At 42.7% G+C, this 21,278-nt stretch overlaps 1 protein-coding gene across 3 annotated transcripts in view; it reads right to left on the bottom strand.

Annotated features, from left to right (window-relative positions):
- LOC147241433 (cadherin-7-like) overlaps nt 1-21,278 on the bottom strand; it is a 117,647-nt gene that overhangs the window by 50,561 nt on the left and 45,808 nt on the right. For all 3 annotated transcript variants that reach the window (XM_086190719.1, XM_086190718.1, XM_086190720.1), the window contains 2 exons: nt 17,231-17,525; nt 5,801-5,920 (listed from right to left, as the gene is read on the bottom strand). In XM_086190719.1, the coding sequence (XP_086046845.1) occupies nt 5,801-5,920; nt 17,231-17,525 (415 nt within the window). The remainder of the gene's footprint in view (nt 1-5,800; nt 5,921-17,230; nt 17,526-21,278) is intronic.

The following is a 21,278-nucleotide window of genomic DNA, read 5'->3' as shown; positions in this document are numbered from 1 at the left end:
TCCCTGACGGGCCCTGAGGGAGGCTGGAACCCCACAGTTTGCAGAACTAGAACATGGGATGGGGGCTTGCCAGAACACCATTAAAAGTGCAGAAAACTCATCAAGGAAGGGTGTCTGCAGGTGGGGCTACAGTACTGGCACCGCTGAACAGAACATGCTGCCAACACAAAGAGACTTGGACCACCAGAACATCTTCAGAACACTCAAATTTCTGGAAGTGTTCCTGATAAACTGAGCCTGGAGGAGCAAAATGGTTCATGACAGAATGAAAGTAACGAGCCAGTGCAGCTTTGTATGGATTTGCAGTGACATTTTCCTTCTGATGGGACAAGTGGACCAAAACTAGACCAGCACCACGCCCCCCGAGAGCAGAACTGAGCCACCAGAACCCCTCGCTGGAAGTACTCGGTCTGCTAATCCTCTCGGTGGACGCCACACATGCACTCTTGTCATAAATGTGGTGACAGGTTGATTCTGCAGACTTTTTTTATTTCTCTCTCTTTTTTTCTAACAACTGTTTTATTTTATTTTATTTTTTGCAACGCTGAGCTGTCAAATCGTACCAGGAGACATTTCTTCTCTGTTCTCACTGACAATCTGGTCACGTCCCTCATTTGTCATTCCCAGTCACCTGAGGAAGACTTGCTCCTCTGATTTTTCTCTTCCCATCGCACTTATGTACGACGGCGTCACGGTCATCAAATGTCAACTGCAGTGTCCCCCCCTGTTTACTGATTCCCACAGATCTTAAAGCAGATGTCACTTTAGTCACTGTTCCTATGGAAACGGCTGAGGAGAACGCCTGCCATCTGTGGCCCAACAATGAACCCTCTTTCAAAGACACTTGGATCTTTTTCTCCGACCGTCTTGGATCAAAATCGAGGTCATCGAGCTGTGCCTGTTCAGCATTTCTGTACATGACGCTGAGGAGGACGGATGTTGTCTAATTCTGCGTTTTGGGATCTCTTGTCACATTTTCAACTTAATTCTACAGGCAAAGGTGGAGCAGTTGGCCCGGGGAGGCCAAGGGCAAGACGTCAGGGCATCAGCAGCTGTTGCTATGGGGACGAACCTGGGTGTGTTTTGGGAGATGTCAGGAAATTTGAGGCCATTTTTTCTCATTATTAAATTACAGATTTGTGTTTTAACCCAAACCCTGGTGTTGTTTTATGCTAAAACTTGACCAGACCCTTAACCGAGGCCCTGTTAGAACCATCTAGAGGCTACGCTCGTGATCTGCTATGTTGCTAGCTGCTAACACCCAGCCTACAAAAGTAGCAAATCAAATGTGGACTAAGCACAGAATAACAGAACACACGAGAAGGAGAGAAAAGAGGAACAAGGGTGGTGAGACAGTCAGCTGGTCTCTGTGGGCCTCAGTTCCCTAATGCAAGACACAGACTCTCTCTCTCTCTCTCTCTCTCTCTCTCTCTCTCACACACACACACACACACACACACACAAACACACAGAGAAGAGATGAGGATCCATCTTCTCATCTGGCTCTGAGGAGGATGGCAAACACAGATAATTCCCAAGAAGTTTACGTGTTCCTTTAACAGCTGAGAAACTTCTAGAAAGCAATAAAGAACTGGCTGGGGGTTGTCCTACTTGACTTGACGGACAAGTAACTATTCAATAACCCCTCTTTTACAGTGGGCTGTGGAGGGGTTGTTAAGGTCAAACAAGACAGCGTGTCTCCACCCGTCACACCTCCCTGATGGCCATCCGTGCCTTTCAGTTTTGACACCAATACTGCATCTCATAAACATGAGATCAAATCACTCTCTGTGTGGATGGAAGCAGAGCCAAGTTTAATCAGTTGTGGTCCGGCAGAGATGGGCAGCAGAGAGCCAGGGCGCTGGCAGGGGCCCAAGGGCTCTATCTGTGTGCACATTAAGGTGAGGGTGTGTGTGTGTGTGTGTGCGCGCGCGCCTGTTTGACAGGTTAATAAACCATCCATTGTCCTGCAGAAAGAGTACCAATATAGGAATAACCTGTGAGCTAAAAGAAAAAAAATGCAGTTTTTGCACACTTAAACTAAAAGATGGCTGCGAAGGTGGTGACTTCAACCATCGCACAGTAAAACGCCAGAGGTGGATGTATAGTGACGAACAGGCAGAAGCATTACAAAACCTGCTTGCTTCCCATCTGATGTCTCTCAGATCTCAGCCCATTGTTTGGTTCTGGTTCTCCTATTCCTAGTTCCCTGTCCTGTGTCTGTTTCAGCTCCAGTGAAACGTCTCCTCCCTCCCCACCAGCTCTGACTAGCAGACAGAGTCAGCAGGTATCTGCTGAAGCAGCCGCTTCTCATCCCAAATAACGATGTTTAATTGTCTCGGGTCTCAGTTTGTGCCAATGACACGGAAGTCGCCCTTTTGTCTCCGAGACAAAGACGACTGGCAACGAAATCCAATCTAAGTCTTGATTTCTCGAGCTCAGAGAGACAAACAATGACAACAGTAATTCACCTGCTACGTGCTATCAAGACATTTCACTGAATTATTTCCTATAACTTCTGTCACCCAGTCACATTTCAGCTCCACTAGTGTTTGTCTACTGTTAAGAGCCATTTCTCAGCTCTGCCGGTGTGTGGGTGCTACTGATGCCACTTTCAAGGACACTAATCAGACTTGAGACTTGTTAATTGGAGGCTGTGTGTGCAGGTTAGGTTCAAGCGAGTTGTGGTTAGGGTAAGTCTCCACGAAAATGTCTCTGTAACGGCACCAAAAGTGACTAATCGTGTGTGTCAGCAGAAGCTATCGGCTAGGTTGCTGGAAGCTCTGCTGCTAATGACGGACAAGCTCATCCTGGAGAGAATAGCAGCAGCAGCAGCAGCAGCATCTCTTAATTGCTCCATTATCTACGACTTCGACACTGACCATCAGGTCTCATAAATCCACCACCGGTAAGTGTGTTAATTAGCATTCAGGGGGGTTTACATGCCGCGAGCTTTAGTTGTTACTCATAAACCCAGGAAGAATCGATATATTGACAGAAGTATGTACGCCTCCAGACCAGTAGGTGGCAGTGTGTCCCATGACAACAGGCTGCAAGCAGACTTTCTTCTGGCTGACATATGTACCAAAAAATTAAAAAAACAAAAAAACAACCTACATCTCCTAAGGTGGAGAACTAGAATGTTTACTGTTACACCAATCATTATTTTTTTCCTCAGCAACTGCCACGATGATACATCCTTTACTTTGCACTGCTAGACTTCCACAGAAGGAACACGTCGATCAAGCGCCAGACCAGTTTTGGGCCGACAGGAAGTCAACTGCTCTCCAACTGCACTATGAAGGCAGGCTGTCCAGCGGCGGGGAGTATAATTTCCATCAGACTACGTTTGAATGTGTTTTAAAATTCCAGTTTTAACATCAAACAAACAATATGTTTTTTTTTTCTGGATGTGAAAAAAAAATTGGGTTGTAGGAGGAGAGGAAAAACAAAAAAAGGGGGGGGGTGGCAGAATCATGAACCCATCTTGATTCTGATCTCCACCTCTGCTGCTGAGTCGAGTGACATTTACAAGCTCACAACCTCAAATACAGCAGCATCCATAATGCCAACATGAAGTCATATACACACACACACACACACACACACACACACACACACACACACACACACACACACAGAGTTGGAGTGAACCTTGCAGGTCAGTGGTGTTTTTGTTGGTGTGTCTCTTATTTCTGCTTGGGTGTGAACAATAAATCCTTCAATTACTGTGACTGTGACCAGTTCAGGAATTAAAACTGGATTTATTAAAACTGGATTTATTAAAACTGGATTTCTACACTCCAAACATGAGCGGCGTCCTCTCGTGTTCAGGGTTTGTCTTCCATCGGCGGCCTAGCGGGAGCATCACCACCATCTGACTCTCCTGCATTCTCTCCTACGTCTGGATCAGATGGCCCCCGTCTAACCTATCGATGCACAGATGTCGAGGACAAGTGTTTCCGTGTGTGTCTTAAAGGTGCCGAGGGGCGCATCGTGGCAGCCAGCCAGATTATTAGGAGCACCTGGGCCTCCGTGTACTCCTGCAGGATAAAACTCTTTCTCACCTGGTCTCATCCCCGCCAGCGCATTTTGTTTATTTCCGCTTTACAAGACACCTCCACCTCATAACGCTCGCTCAGTCACGTATTCACCACTGACTCAAACTCATTTACCCTCATCTGTTGAGTCCATATTTTTTTTTCCTCGCCTCTGAGTTTATGACAATGTGTTCCACTCAAACACAAAAGAAAGCTGCATATTATGGGGTTGCTCATATTTTTTTCTGTTTTCTTCCCAAGTGTTTCTTGTGTGAAGTAGCCTTGGCAGGGCACTGGCTAATGAGGCGGTTATGAAGATGTAGCAAGGAGTGCTGCTGCACTTCTCAGGATGAAAAGGTCTGCAAAGCCGATGGAAAAACTTCACATCTTCTCCTGCAGCTCATTTCAGACCTTTACTCCGGCTGCTTTGAACCCTTAATATGGAGCAAAGTGATGATACTTGATAGAGTTTGCGCGTAGTCGGCTGTAGCTTTGCAGGCTTTTTTGGTTTTTTTTTTGTTTTGCTTCATGAAGAGAAATCTGTGTTCTTGTGGGTCTCATATAGACAATAAAGTATTTGCTGCGTATTACTGTGTGACACTGAGATCTAGAAAAGAAACAATCGTGCCGTCTTCTTTGTTTTGCGCATTATATGACTTTTTTATGTCAGAGATCAACTTTTTTCCTGATTCTCCTCCTCTGGCCTTCAGCCAGGACGCCTGAGCTGGAGGTCTTTAAATCATGTGACTCCTCGGATCAGAGACGGTGACGTTTCTGTATCATCTTACCGCCATCGTCACACTGTTCATCATCGTTTAATCCCTGAAATGCTTTTGGCATCCTAAATTCATCTCATCTTGTCTGAATATTTATGAAACGTTTGGAGTCCAGGAACAGTCTTTCATTTCAAACTTAAACTATCAGCTAATTAGCTGTGCAACGTGTCCTTGTGAAACAAGAACGTTTACTAAAATGACGACAAGGTTTTCCCGCATGATCTGACAAATCCATCTAGCAACACGTGCGGCTGCTGCACCTGCATCAAGTCCTGCAGCCTTCATCAGATCCTCAAAGCTACACGTCCTTGCAACTTACAACCTTTATTGCACACACATTTCATTTTCATTGTACAGTTTATCTATTTGACTCCATTATTCCCTTTTCCTAATTTCTCAGATATTTTCTGTTTATAGTGGGCTCTGCATTTCAGGCCCTGTTTTCTTTCCTGTATGTCATGCTGCTGCTACATTTGCTTTTCCCGGTTTTTGGGAACATTAAAGTAAATCCGTCTGTCTATCCATCGATCAATCTATCCTTTTGTGGGAAATGCAGTACATAACGCTGAGGTTTAGGTCTGGGTGAGGGAATTACAATGGTTTAGCTGCAAATGTCCTCGCATCTCTGGTAAAAACTCCAAAATCTGTTGGTTGGGGGAGGACGGGAAACATCTAAACATCTCGCTAAAAACACCCGGTTCTGTCGGCAGAACAACGCCTGCAAAGGCCTGCACGTCTAGCTTTAAAAAAAGGCCTGTTTTAGTTGCACGACTTGTTAAAAACACCTTGATTCGACGGCAGAACCACAACCGCAGGCCTGTCTGACATGTTGCTGACATCATTTCCCCTCCCACCCTTTTTATACCAATGAAAATAAAACACAGACAAAAATCATATACAGATATATATGTATGTATTGTGTCACACTGTGCCTGTGCGTGCATGCACGTGTGTGTGTGCGTGCGTGACGTCAGCTGAACGTACCGGTCTTGGGCTCCACTGAGAAGTAGGGCTGTCCGTGGATGATGCTGTACACCACCCTGGCGCTGTTCCCATATGTGGGGTCATCTGCATCTGTGGCTGCCACTTGCACCACCATGGTTCCTGCGGGCAGACAGCCCTTCATTAGTTTCCACGGCAACATCCGAGAAGCCAAGTCAAACACGGCTAAATGTGGAAATAGTCATCATATCAACCGAGTGTGTGACCGATCGCTCTTGAAAGAGGGGGAAGGAGGAGGAGAAAGCAATGAAAATGTAACTTCTGAGGCGATAAATAATCTCATTAGTCATCACACTATCTCTTCTTTGCGTGTTAGTTTTGTATGTTTTATTTGCGTACACAAGTCTTAGCGCTATTTGGGTGGAACCTTCAAGGGCAGAGAAAGATGAGGCGCGTGCAAACCGCTGCTGAAACAGATAACACTTGCAGTCGTTGCCATCATTTGCATGCTGCAGCAGGATTAAAGTGTAACTCCTTCAGAGATAATTTTGTTGTTGTCTTTGTTTCCTCTTCCCCTCTTCCGCAGATTACTTTGCTGCAGCTTCTCCTGTTGATTCATATTCAGCAGCCAAATAGCTCCTGCGACCCATCTGTGCATGTTAAAGAGGAACTTCACCTCCTCCGAAAAAAAGGGATAAATATTACTATGTGTCTGGTGTCACACTGATGCCATGAATTCAGCTGTTTTTTGGGTTTTATAATAAAAATAATAATATCATTGCAGAATATGTCCTCCAGCAATGTCATAGGAGGACACTTTATCTTTGTGTCGTTGTAATTAGGGCTCAACAACACGGAGAACACTTTTCAGAAAATAACACAGTTGGGAAAACACGTTCCCGTCTGTCTTCATTTTAATTCTCGGTGTCAATAATTAACCCTCCTGTAGTCATTTGGTTATTGGATTCATTTCAGTGTTTAAAGTCTCAAAAACTACAATTATTTTGCTTCTGATGTGATTTAAGCAATCAATTGATTGATTAATTTAATAGAGACAGCCGGGAAAACGCACAGTCAAGACCGAGACATGTTTAGAGTGCATCTGGTTGAATTTGGCTGCGACACATCGTCTGTCTCCGTGGATACTGTGGCGGCTGCACGCAACTTCATGATCTTCAAACATCCGAGGTAGCGCGAGAGGCGCCAGTGTTATAGTTCTCACGACGCGGAGGAGGAGCGAGCACACGAACGCTGCAGCCCTCCGAACAGCTTCTCCTCTTTATGTTCTCCGTGGGTTGAAAACGACCTCTAAGACTTCCTGTTGATGAGCGTTTGACAGATTTTGACAGTGAAAGAGACACAGAGGAGAAACAAGAGCAGGAACTTGGCTTAATGTCTCCTCAGCACTGTTTACTCCACTTCTTTTTCTGCTTTTTGTTTGCTTGGTTTTGTTTGTTCCCTGTCTTTGGTTCTTCAATGTACCAGGATTCTCAGAAGTTTTCGGGAAAGCACGGATATTAAGATGACATTCTCACATTTATTCAAAGGTAAATAATTATATTAGCACTTTTTCTAGCTGTATTGACTTAAAAACTGCAGCATAACTTTCTAAGAATATTATTATTTAACCACTGTCACAGGTTCCTCACACCACACAAACTTCCTCTTCCACAGCTATTAAAATCTCAACACAGCTAACACGATTACAGCATCAGAAACTGAGCAGCCTTTTCAAAAACACAGACCTCCGAGAGCACCGAGCCCACTTCTGGTCTCCTATCTGAATGTGGTTGAAGAGAATCCACAGAAACCGAGTCGATAAAACTTTATTTTTGGAGAGTTTTGCTGCTGTTGTTTTGCTGCAGTAGCCATTGTTAGCTGCCAGTAGCCACTCGAGCTAAAAATACGTCCTTCTGGATTAACGAGTCAAAGACGCGACGCGGCGGTGGGAAAAAAACAAAACAAACAATCTTCAAGAAACCTAATTGTGAGTGTTTGAAAAGCTTCTTTTTTTGAGTAAAGTGTCATCACTGCAAGGCAAAAACCGACTTTCCTCAGTCTGGTACTGCAGGGTTAAGTTACGAAGGCCGAGTTAAACATCCTTCCAGCTTACAAGACGGAAATTTTGTTTTTAACTCGACTGTGAACCCTCCAGACAACCGACAGCTCTGCAGCTGTTGTTGGGGAGTGCGCTTCAGTATTGTCCTCTCCCACTCTTCCTCCAAGGCAGGAAAGACGACAGCACACACCACTCCTTCTGCATTTGCCTCCAAATTTACCGACTCAACGAGCTTGATGTGACTTCAGCTGACAGCCGTGGCTGTAAGAAGGTAAGACAAAGAGGGGGGAAAAAAAGGAAGATTCCAGAGGAAAAAAACAATCAGTTTCAGTGGGTCATTCATGATTATATAAATTAGCCCTGATGGTCCGGCTGGGCTCGTTTGTTTTATTCTTTTAGAGGCAAAATAACCTCGTGAAAGGGAGGAAAAGACGTCGAATAAACCGCAACGCTCTAACAAACAAGCATTCCATCTGAGTCCGTTAGACCCTACGTCAGTGTTGGTCTTAAACCTGACGCCTACAGCAGTCTCGCAGTCGGTGAAATCATCAACAATATACATTCTTGGAATAACCTTGAATATGAAAAAAAAAAAAAAAAGAAAAGAAAAGAAAGAAAACCTCGCCATTTCCCTCCCTGCTGCGATGAAAAGCTGCTCTGTGCTTGAATATTTCACTTTAATGGCTGGAAGCACATAACTGGGCTAAAGCGCGAGCTGCTGTTGTAGCGTCGCGCTGCCTTACAAGTTGGCGATATTTCATTTGGAGGCAAACATCCTAATAAAAATCTCACTTTCTAACATGAGATGTATTTTACAGGCTTTTTACAGAATGAAGTGATCGTGGGTATTAAAGTCTTCCATTCCGGCTATAAAGCAGAATTAAAAGGCTTTGGTCCAGGATGGCGAAGCCGGCTGAAGCTGGGGACGTTATGGTAGAAGGACACCTCGATTATATCATCACCTCTTAGTCATGACAGCTTATATTACAGGTAGTTTAAAACGCCAAGGTCAAAGGACGACTGTGTGAACCAGAACTCAGGCAACATCTAAATCTTTATTACAGGTTGATGCTTAAAATTACTTCACACAGGCTCCAGGTTGTAAATTAACATTCAATATGGGCTTCGTAGAGAGCGCAGCTTTTGAAGGCTTTATTTATGTATTCTCTCTTATTTGTATTATTATCATTATTATTATTATTTAAAGCTACAGGTTGTTTGCCTGACTGCTTCACACAAACATCCTGCTTCTCACAATATTGTCAAGAAGGAAAGCTAAAAGCGTCCGTGGGAGGTGGATGTCAAAATAAAAAATATCCCCCCCCCCCCCAAAAAAAATGATGAACACACTTGAATCTGAATAAATCCGTCCTGCTCGGCGAGGCTCGCGCCTGCTGCTCAATTTGTCCCCTCAACATTTGTCCGTCTCTGTCGACGTGATGGATCAGACCAACACACACCTTTTTTTTTTTTTTTTTTTTTATTCACTCACACGCTTCCTAATCGGTTCTGTATCCTGGTTGAGCAATCTGCCAGTAATGAAAATAAATGTGGCGCGCTTAATCTGAAGGGGGAAGACAGGTATTTGTCAGCAGCACGCGTATGCAGCTGTCAAACGCGCTGTACACACACACGCGCACACACACACGCACACACACAATGCAAGATTTTCATCTGATTGTTTGGAGACTTTTACAAATGAGTTCGGGGTCCGAGGGCCACATTTCAGTTTATTCAAATACATGGATGATGTGGCTCTCTACGGCCACACAAGAGGGAGGTTTGGATTATAATCCTGCAGGTTCCCTCCAAAAAAAAAAAAAAAAAAAAGATTAAAGAAACGATCAAGTGGAATAAAGGAGACACTGTAATACTCTAAAGTACGCAGTTTTTACTGATCCTCATTCTACTACTTTCATAATTACACGGCATCAACCTGTAACAGCCAACGGGTCCAGAAGCCCTCGGGAGGTTTTAATCTCTCCTGCAAAAGTTGCTTCTCGCGGTAGCCATTGCTGTTGTTTGGCTCGATTGCGCGAATGGATGATCGAAAAATTAAAAGGAGAAGAAAATGAAATAAAAGCTGTGCATACGGACCCAGAGGAAGCTGACTGAGTTGAGACTGAACAAAAGTATCGGTGAATAAGAACGCTGCCATTACTGGGTTCTTTTTTTTTAGCCGTTTTTGGGAAGTTGGAATGGTTTGCGCGCACGCACTCATCTACAGAAAATAGTTTGTCTCAGTTCGACTGTTCAATGTTAAACAGATTTGGTGTTTTCTGTGGTTACTGGAAGCACTCAGACGACCAGCTGTTCTTTTGGTCTGTGGTTTCTTTTTGGATTTCAACTGGGGTTTTTTTTTCTGTCCACATTCACGTCTTTAACATCATAATCGCTCTCGTCCTTCGTCCTCTCTGTTTTTTTTTTCGTCGACTATCAGTTCCTTCCTACTTTCTGCAGGAACCGTTCACAATATCAAACTTTTTTTTTTTTTTTTTTACTGCTGCTGTACATTGTGTGTCATAAACAAACAACTGTGCTTTGTAAATAGTTTATTCTTACTCTTTATCTTATTTCTTAAAGTCTGCACTTTACTAATGACTGTAATTTGTAATTTCTTATTTTTATAGTACTTTCAAGAGCAAGTTTAAAAACTGTAACAACAGAATTTCCCCCCGGGGATTAATAAAGTATTCTGATATGATTCTGATATACTGTTCTATAAAAATGTCCCTTCATACTTTTCTAATTTCTACCATTTGTACTTTTTTACACCTCCCAAAATAAAATCTACTTCTCTTCGTTCTCTCGCTCCCTCAGCTTCCAACCCTCATAGACCAACGGTGTCACTAGAAGCTTTGGAGGACAAAGAGGGGAGATTGTCTTCCTCCAACAGGACTTTGGGTTCTTGATGGATCCGCCTCTGAGGGCAGAGTGCGTTCACCCCGAGCTTCGCTCACCACCATGTTAAACTGATCGCTTCTGGCTGTTCTGGGTTTTTTTTTTCCAAGTTTTCATTCTGTTGCTCTCGTCCTTTCAGTTAGTTTGCAGCGCTTTGTCTCTTCAGGTTATGTTTTTCTGCAGAGAAACTGTTTTAGTCGTTACTGCAGATGTTGATTTGGGTTAAGGCTGGCACGGTGGTGCAGTGGTCAGCACTGTCGCTTCACAACAAGAAGGTTCCTGGTTCGAGCCCCGGCTGGAGCACAGGATCTTTCTGTGTGGAGTCTCCATGTTCTCCCTGTTCCTGTGTGGGTTCTCTCTGGTACTCCAGCTTCCTCCCACAGTCCAAAGACATCAAGAGGGGACGAGGCTGATTGATACTCTAAATTGACCGTAGGTGTGACTGTGAGTGTGAATGGTTGTCTGTCTCTATGTGTTGGCCCTGTGATGGACTGGTGACCTGTCCAGGGTGAACCCCGCCTCTCGCCTGAAGGCTGCTGGGATAGGCTCCACCCCCCACCACCCTTAACAGGATAAGCAGAAGAAAATGGATGGATGGATCTGAGTGAGGCAAGGGACAAGTCTCCATTTCGTGAAGGAGAACGTTCTTCTGATCTAGAACTCAAATCGCCTCCCCCCGATATCAACATATCATGACATCTGGAGACATTTATGCCTGACGGACGACACCGTCCATGTTCATCTTCACATAAAGTTGTCATTTTCATGTCAGAAATAATTTTGAGAGAAACTGCACTCACTTTTTAAAAAATTTTGATGAAGATGGAAGAATCCCAAAATACTGCAATAAATCTGCTGTACAACGGTGAAAAATTTCTATTTATTTTCATATTAAATCTCATCTGCATACGTTTCCAAATGTAGGACGTTTCCTGCCCTCCAGGTTTTCACGTGACTGAAATCACATCTGTGACTTGAATAACTGCAAGGTACGTATATTCTTACATAATAATAAAAATAATAATAAAAAAAAATCACGTTAACCTTTTCAATTACTTGATGAGTAGTCAAAGCAGCCACCCTTGATTAACTTGACTATATTCCTGCACAACCACACCTGCCCCCCCTGTTCTGGATAAACACGCATTATTGCTTCAAGCTGAATTCACCTGTATTTGGAATTTCACAGTGAAAAGTATATCACGGCAAATTAAAAGAAAACATCACCGACAGACTGTTGTTTTACTGTTCGAATCAAATCAATTCCCGTGGCGCGTTTCCTCCACCGTCGTTTTCATTTAGAGAATTTAATGACGAGCCTCATCCTTGATCGTCACGGCGGTGACTTAGACGGGAGCAATGACACCTGGACTTTTTAAGTAGTAAATTCAAGAGCTGTGGCCTTGGGTTGACATTACATTCTCTGTGCTTGTAATGAGCCCTCAAACTGCTCATTTGGCCCCCTCGCTGTGCGGCGAGCAAGAGCCAAGGCTCCCGATTGTCACACATCCAACTGTCCTCAAGTGCTCTTGTCTTTTATTTGACATCCTCGCCGTGATTAAGACAAAAGCCTTGAGAGATCCTAGGGCCAAAAGGTCTTGGTGTGTATGGACGGGCACTGCCTCTAATTACTTTAATTAATTACGTTCATGATTTCCTTTAAATTGAACCCATTCATCAGCAGTGAGGGGCTGCGACCATTAATGATTTAAAGACGTCTATAAAGGAATTATTGAGGACAAGAGGTGCTTGGCCTCCTTCCTCTTCTTCACCGCATTGATAATTGCTTTCAGCGGATATTTACAAAGACAGAAGAAAAAAAAGGGGGGGAGGGGGCATTTTTTTCTATGTTGTTGTGATGAAGACCTTCACCAGAGCTGGAGAGAAGTAAATAAAGAGGTGAGGGTGACCCTGCGTCTCGGCTCCAGTGGTGTGAATGAATCCTCCTCTGCGGTTGATGTTCCGAGTTGCTTTCTTATCTGGGGTTGGACACGAGACTCCAAGCCCTTGTACTCTAATCCTCCGGTTCCTTAAGCCTGAGCTCTGTACCTCCCGTTGACAGTCGGCGGTGTAATCCTTCTGAGATCTGCGCGCCTGTGTTGTAAGCAAAGCACTGCCTCCCTTGGAATAACTCCCGCTGCCAGCGTACGCCTGCTGATATTTTCATTTCCACTTTGAAGGCACCAGAGAAGCCGTAACACCTTTGTTTTTGTTGTTGTTGGGGTTTTTTTTTGGACTAATTCCATTTGATAGAATGGATGTTTGAGGTGCTGAGAGGAGGTGAAGAATTAGCCCAAGTCTGAGTCTCTCCAGGTGTTTGGGACGACAGTGCACATTCACAGGGATGGTGAAACCCTCCCACTGCTCTCAGAGTGGTTCCCAGCTGCTCCTAAGCTCAGAATGTGACTCTGACTCGGACACCATACCCATACGATTTTACCGAGACAGACACCAATCATTTTGGAATGTTATTCATCTCAACAATGGATCATTTTCAAAAGAAAAAAAAAGATTATTACACTAAAGCCAAATCACGTGACACCCACCAGCCATTAATAACAAATTCATAAACCCCCCAAAAAATACATAAATTCAGTTTTAAAACCCTTCTGCGGAAAAGTTTTGGCTTTCTCTCGTTTGCTGTTTTTAAAAAAAAGGCTATGCTAATAACTGTTTAAGAAAAAAATAGTCCAGTATTTTACATAAACACCACAGTTCAATCATAAAAAAATGAATAAATATATATGCAAAAAAAAACCAAAACCTATATGGAGTGTAAACATGTACTGATTTCATCACCATTAGTTTGCAACTACTGAATAAATCAACGGCAAAGCCCAACAAACCTGAAGGCAGCATCAACATGTATCTATACCACCTGTATCTACCGCGCAGGCGCGTCACAGCCAGGGGTCCTCGGTCATGTGACACCGCTCAGAAGTGATGCAGTAGCCACCTACCAATATCTGAGCTAATTATCGCTGTGTCTTTAAAGGAATCGATACTAAATAAGCAGCGCGTCAGTGGAAAGAAAGGACACAGTGAGCAATGCCAGATTGCTGTGAGGCCTGAATCCAAGCTCCAGCCAATGATGCTCCCTGTCTCTGTGGGACGTGCAGGCGTTTGCCACCTCAAAGGTGTTAATATTTTCATAGCTGCGCTCGAAGTGGCCAGAATCCTGCGAGTTTGTTTGACACCGTATTTTCACATGAACAGGCCCTCTTGGATTATTTTTCTGATGTGCACCCAAACACAGCGTAGTCCTGAACTCACCACTGAACGACCTTGTAATGGTTGCTCACACAACCCGGGTCTTTCCCCTGAGCTACCAGCAGGAGCTGGTCGGTGGCAAGCGTCCTATGGATTTTGCATGATGGTAAAGCATTTCCTCACGTGTTGACGTCGTTAACGTTTAGTTTCTGTAAAGTAATCTAAGGTTCTTTATTTTTCATTCCTTTTGGTGAATCGCTGTTTAGAACATCTGCAGTTGAACATCCCTGCATGTTTGCCCCGTGTGGCACACCAAGCACAGCCTTGGAGCTGTGTTGCACCATCGCTGCATAAGGCCTGGCTCAGTGCTGTCCATGATGATTAAGACTGATTTATAGAAAAATATGAATTTTTTTTAATTATTTTTTTTTACTAAAGCTGAATATTACCGGGTTGAGCCCGATGTTTCTCCTGGGCTGGTGCCGAACAACGGAGGGACGACGTATCATTGGATGTGTTTTTTTTTTCCTCTGAAGAGAAAATAAATGTGACTCTTAATTCATTTTGTAGAAACATCACCGTTACTGTCTCTGTTTGTATTTTAGCCGCCAGTGAAGAGGCCAGATTGTTTTGTTTGTTTTTTTTTCATCGACCGACACCTACGTTAACATCCATCTCCATTCCACCGGTCACAGTGCTCTTGTAATTAGCCGAGAGCTCCCAGCATGCCTGGCAGCATCTTTGGAACCGCTAAGAGGAGCCGCAGGAAGTTGAGGATGTCTGCTCGACGTGTTGCCGCAGTAAAGAGGCAAAATAATGGACGACCCAGATATGTTTGTCACGATCCAAAATCTTTCAGACGTATTTTCAGCAAGCAGGTGTCTGTAAATGTCGTCTAGTGGGAAGCCAGAGTCTAATTTATAGGAAAACATGCCTGTGGCATTTAAGCCTGGTTCAGACATTAGCTTGAGTCAGTTTTCAAACATTCATCAACACGTCTAAGCCTAGAGGTCTGGTCTGGCATATGAGGTGATAAATATGTAAATGAAGCTACATGGTTTTATATTATACTTCACAATATCAGGCTAATTTCAAAACTTCCATGAAAGATCCTGTTGAAGGGATTCCATGCTCACCACCACACCTCTCTTTTGGACCGATGTGTTTGCAGTATTTTCAGCGGTGCTGCCTGTAAACTGGAAAAGTCTCCCTCTCCCTCCAGCTGTGTTTATCACACACCTGCTAGGATGAACGGCCCCGGGATGTTGTTATGTGTGTTTTCAGCGTGACCGGTTCAAAACCTCAGGAGGAAATCTTGACCATATTGCAAGAGGCAGAAAAGCAGATAAAGGCAGTCTGGTATGGTGACTCCCTCGTGAACATATATGTGCAGTCACAAATGCGCATGTGATGAATGGAGTATAAACTTCTGAGGGCTTAAGACATCTATACTCACCTGTATAATGTCTTCAGTAATGCTAGCATAGGTATGCTAATATCAATCTCTTGGTTCTGCCAGTGGAAAACTTGAATAACCAGTCAGCTGCTGGAGGAACTCTACAGATTCTCATGTTCCTCTGAGGATAAATCATAACGACCTGGCTGATTAAAGGATTTTTCCATCTTGCACTAACATAAGATTGATGGAAGAATGTTTAGAATTTCGGAGAGATATTCAAGGCAAATTTGGTGCGACCAGAATACTAAACCTTTCATTGATGACACATCTAGACTCACTTTATGCCTGACTTTTCAGCCATTTTATTGATGATATATTTTACATTTTGAGTTAAATGTCTGTTGGACCGTCATACAGTATTCACATACATTGGGGAGACATTTTTTTTTACCTTTTGATGTCATTGATTTCATTTCACTTTTAATCTCTTGCTACTATCGATTCAAAATCCAAATTTTCAAACACAGTTTCAGAAGTATGTGATCCTCAGCTGGAGCTACTTTGTTGTTGCTGCTAACTAGCAAACTACTTTAGCATGGTTAAAAGTAAGATTTCAAACTTGTACTTCGTCCAATACACATACTATAGACTACATTCTAAATATGTCAGCTTCTTCATACCTTTGCATAGCTGTTATTATTATTATTATTATTATTATTATTATTATAAGTAGTAGTAGTAGTAGTAGTAGTAGTATAGAGTCACTACCCGGCTGTCTCCTTGCTAGCAGGAGCTAACTGTGGTAAACCCTGCCACCTAAACACAAACTGCAGGAGCTTTGTTGCTGTCAGCCATTGTCATCACTACTGCTGCGTTGCATTGTGGGATATTTCAACTGACGTATTGTCCAGTTCCTACATAATGTAACGTATCCTGGAAATAGTATTCATCTCACGTACTTGTATACGAACTTCTCGGACATTGTAAAAAACAAACAAAAAACACATATACTATCTTAATAATATGACATAAATATGTTGGTATGGATTTTTGAACACAGCAGTGACGTAAAATCCTGCCAAATAAAACAAGTATGCTAGCGTTGTCAACGTGAGCATGTTAGCATGCTGATGATAACGTTTAGCTAACAGGCATGCTAGCATGTCCAGTTTGTTTCTGTAACTCGTTACATAAACGTAACATCATTTATGTAAAATAGAATATCTGAAAGTAAACAATTTCATGTTTTCCTATTTTGAACTCATGCCAAAAAAAAAAAACATTTGCAAATTCTTACTTTCATGTCATCTTTTTCACTTGCTTGGCTACTTTCCTTAAATTCTTTAAATTTTATTCCTCATGTCTCTTTTTTTTTTTTAAAGAATATTATGTTACTAAATTTACTGAAATTGAACTGTTGCCTTGTGTGAAGCTCCAAGGACATTTTGGCAGTTTTTACTTACGGTGCTGAATTTATTTCAGTGCCATCAAAAGGAGGAAGGCCCAAGGATGTGACAGCATGTCGGTGTCAAGTACAAAGGTGTCAACATTCTTGATAATTATCTGGACCTCAATTGATGTGCAGGTCATCTCCCAGAACTCCACTTATACTGAGTATCAAGTATTTCAAGGTAAAACGTGATTCAGATTAATATTGCAAAACCTCCTGTTTCCCCCCACGACCGAAAAGCTGACAGAGCTGAGGACCAATTCATTGAGGTGGAAAATTATCAAATGCAGATGCAGGAGTGAGAGACAGTGAGAGAAGAGATGGCGGCAAGAGAAAGAGATGACAAATGAATAAAGAGATGGAAATGAGGAGAAAATATAGGGAGGAAAAAAAGGGGGGGGGGGCAGGATGAGAGGTTGTGGGATTATATTTAAGACAAATGAGGAAACTTACCTAAGGGTGACATCTCTGGCACTCCGGCCAAATACGGTCCATCAAGAAACTTGGGCTCATTATCGTTGATGTCCTGGACCTTGACCACAAACTCAGACTTGGGCTCGACAGGTAAATTAGTGAGTCGGTCTACAGCTTGCGCTTGAAGGGTGTAGTAGGCCTGCGCTTCCCGATCGAGGCGTTTTGTGGCGTGGATATCGCCGGTGTTCTCATCAATGGTGAAGATGGAGGTGGCGCCCTCCCCTGATAAGACGTACTTCACCTTGCCATCTCCTTTATCCACATCTGAATGGAGCTGTAAGAATAAAAGAGAGCATCAGTGTAAAAGGAGGCCTATAAGAAAAGATACACACACTTGAAAATTACACGTTTCAGTGTCAATGCGAGACTTGATAATGACTGAAGGGCTTTACTGGTACAGAATTTTCCTCTTGGATTCATTACATGTTGATTGTGAGAGCTAGTTTGGCACATCGCATTGCCTATTCATGGATAACAAGCTCATCTGATTAAACTTTGTTGTGCTTATATTGTTAGTAATATCATTTAATCCCGTTTATAAATAGCACACATTAAATACTATTGAATATTTAAATGTGGCATAAACTATTCAACATGTACACTTTCAGAATGCGTCTGCTGGTATACAGCATGAAAACCCTTATTGGACAAACATTCATATCAAAAGATCAAAACATGCATTGTTTATGCATGAATGAATATAATTATAAAATCCCAATTATGATTTGCATTTTTCTACAAAAACTGGAATGAAATGGTGCCATTTGCTCCAATGCCACTCGCTAAATAATGTAATGGTTGTTACAAATATTAGCAAAACTAGCAATCTGCAAGTGAAAACCTCCAGCAAAACTAGCTCATGTCACACATGGCTCTACCACAACTGATGTTAAGAACACAAAATGTGTTCAAATAAGTTTAAAAAATGATGTTTTCCCTGAAATGTTTTTGTCTTTCCTCCTGGATATCTGTCATTAAGTGTACGAAAATATATAAACCATATAGATGAACGTCACTTAGCATGTCTGGCTAGTGCTAGCTACGGTCAGACATCTACTTCCAATTATCCCTCTGCTAGCTTGAACACGGATCATGTGGCTCCTCTCGGTTTTAACATTATAAGATCAAATTCTAATAATACAAGGGGTCGTTTCACTGGCATTGTGTGATTTTAGCTGTTTTATAACCAAAATAGTAACAACAGAGGAGGCTACCATTTAGCCTACTTTAGCAGAAGTTAGCAAAGTGTCTCCATCAACTACAAGCTCTTTTATCAATGTGAAAATTTCTCTTTTAAACGTCACTAAAGATTTGATGCAACGTTTTCAAAATCTGCTAGTCACTGCAGGCCAACTACACTTTTTAAAAATTTATTAGCCAGCTTTTGTAGGCATAAATATGTCAGTCCAAAATGAGACCCTATACTGTATGTTTGGCCTCCATTTCCATACGAGTACTGGTTTAACATGTGGCCAGCATGAAACGAAGAGTCCAAAAATTAAATAGCCACTCAGAGGGCAGAGACGTTATTGTCAATGACGTGAAGAGACTCAGTGCTCCCGAGTTGTGTTTTTCTTTCATTAAATTTCTGCACTTTGGAATAAAAGCAACACAAATGGTTTGTAGATGTGAATGCTGTCTGCACGGTTTCTAGAAAGCATACTAGATTACACGTCTCTACTTTCCACAGTCTCTTTTCATTGCCACTCAGAGAAGCCAGCAACAACATGCAGTGTAGCTTTAAATTGATCCGCAACTGGTATTAAAAAAAATACACAAGTTTTTGCTGGCTGTGGATCAGGAGCTAGACCCCAGGTCATGTACCAAGACCTACTCTGTCAGATCAGTCCCTTTTGATCTGCCATTCCTCTCTAAAACTGGAGGCAGACGAAATGATAGATTTTTATCTTCAAATAAAATCCTTCTCAACACAGTATGTGGGCCACAACTCTCTTTTATGGAGAAGCTAGAAAATATTAATGGGAGTTGTTACATTGTTTTAAGCACGGATGCAAAGGTTCCAGTCATATCAGACAAACCACAAGATTATCCAGCACCTTTGTAGACACCACAACAACCCTCCGCTTATGACAGGATTTCTATCTTTGAAGAAGAAGGCAGTCACAAGTGTAAAGAGGATCTTAAGACCCCTATTCAGAGTACAGCTCCAAACAACAACCCTTAAACAACTCGAAAGAAAAGAGGACCTGAATGTTTTGGGGCAATAAAATTACCACGGCAACCTTGAACCAGCTCGTTTTGAAGTCAGAGCCGCGTGATGGCCATCAAGCCCTTCAACGCGCTGAGCAGAAACGTCTCAAAAAAAATGTTTTGACCGTTTTCAACTGTCAGTTCTTCGCAGAGTGCATATTTATGTCTTCCCTCCATCACATCCAACACGCCAAAACACATCAATTAACAACTCAGTGTACAGAACAAGCTTTTAGTAGTTTTTTTTTAATTTTTTTTTTTTAAGGGAACGCATTTCTTGATTCTTGATATTTGGTGTTAAAAGGCCACATAAGGCTTCAATGGAACCTGTCAGCAACACACTTCAATGGAGTCCTCAATCTAGTAAGTGTTTGGAATCTTGTTGCCTCTAAAACCAATAAAATCATGAGGGGCTTGGCCGTGTACAACGATCTGCCAGTGTCTTTTTCTCTTTCTCTGTAAAGTGTTAGGAACACATTTCCACGGATTATGATCATACGGCAGTATAGCTGTCCTTTACCAAGGCTGACTCATCCAACCAGTAATTAGAGGAAAAGTTAGAATAAAAAAATACTTACTGGAAGACATCGACTCTAATGCTTACATGATACAATGAATTTCAACAGAATAATAAGAGGAATGAAATGATGCAATGTAATTACTGACTCTACTTAAATAAAGTTTACAGGTATTTCTACTTTAAAAGATGAAACAAAAACTTTGAGTCCAAGTAGATGTTTGTATGACATCTAAGGAAGGTGTTCCCAAGAACTTATCAGGTGACAGTGACCTCCGCCACCAATATCTTTACGGGTCATCCTCGAGTCCCGGTGGAGGTTTGAGGCAAATTTCAAGACATTTCTTCAAGGCATTGCTGAGATATTGCATTAACAAGATGGGGACAGCTATCGTACACACACAAGCGAACAGTGACGTTGCCCTTAGACCACTGAAATATTTTCAGGTCGTCCTTGAGTCCCAGTCTGTGTCACATTTCCTTTCCGAGATTTTGCATCACAGAGCGTGACAGAGACGTACAAACAGTCGCACTGACGGACAGCTGGACATCATGCCTCTGGTCAATGGCGATCACCTTTAGTGGAGGTCTACAATTACAGCGTGGACACGAACCCTCGTCACTGGGGTTGAAAACTCAGCTGTAAACCAATTAAAAGAATGATCAAAGACTCTGAAAACCAACAGTTTTATGTAACCGGCCAAGAGGAGATACAATCCAAGCGTATGTCCGTGGATCGGTCCATGGCTGTGCCTTCAAAACTTGAGCTACGCCACTGGAGAAAACCATCACCAGGAATGTCACTGCTGCAATTGCAAACACAAGTTCTCACATGAACGTGCCTCCAGCTCCTCTAGCAACCCTGCAAGAACTGTAGGAAGCACTGAAAGAAAAAAAACAAACAAACCTCCAACGTCACCAACTGTATGTATGCTGGACGTTTCTGTGCTGACGGACAGAAAACGCATTTTCCTGCAGCGGCTTACAACTTTTTAACTACTGTACTTCGGTTACCTGCGGCGGGAAGATGAATGAGGCTGAGAATGAGCCTCCGACACATCTTTGCCATGTCATTTGAGCTTTTCACCGTGCAATCCACAGCTCAGGTCACTGCCAACTATAGCTGATGAAAAGAAAGGCTTGTCGTCTCCCCTCTGAAGCAGTTTGATAGTTTGCTGGAAACTCTCTGACTCCTCAAGACCCCGACTCAGCCTGATCAAGAGCTGGAGTACAAAAGAAAAAGGTATGGAACTACTTTGTCCTGAATGGAGAAACTCATATTTGAGACTTTAGATAGTT

The sequence above is a fragment of the Aulostomus chinensis genome, chromosome 21 (assembly GCF_037954235.1).
Source record: "Aulostomus chinensis isolate RoL2024-O1b breed Wild chromosome 21, RoL_Achi_v1.0, whole genome shotgun sequence".
Lineage (NCBI taxonomy): Eukaryota > Metazoa > Chordata > Actinopteri > Syngnathiformes > Aulostomidae > Aulostomus > Aulostomus chinensis.
This window is presented reverse-complemented; position numbering and strand designations above follow the sequence as displayed.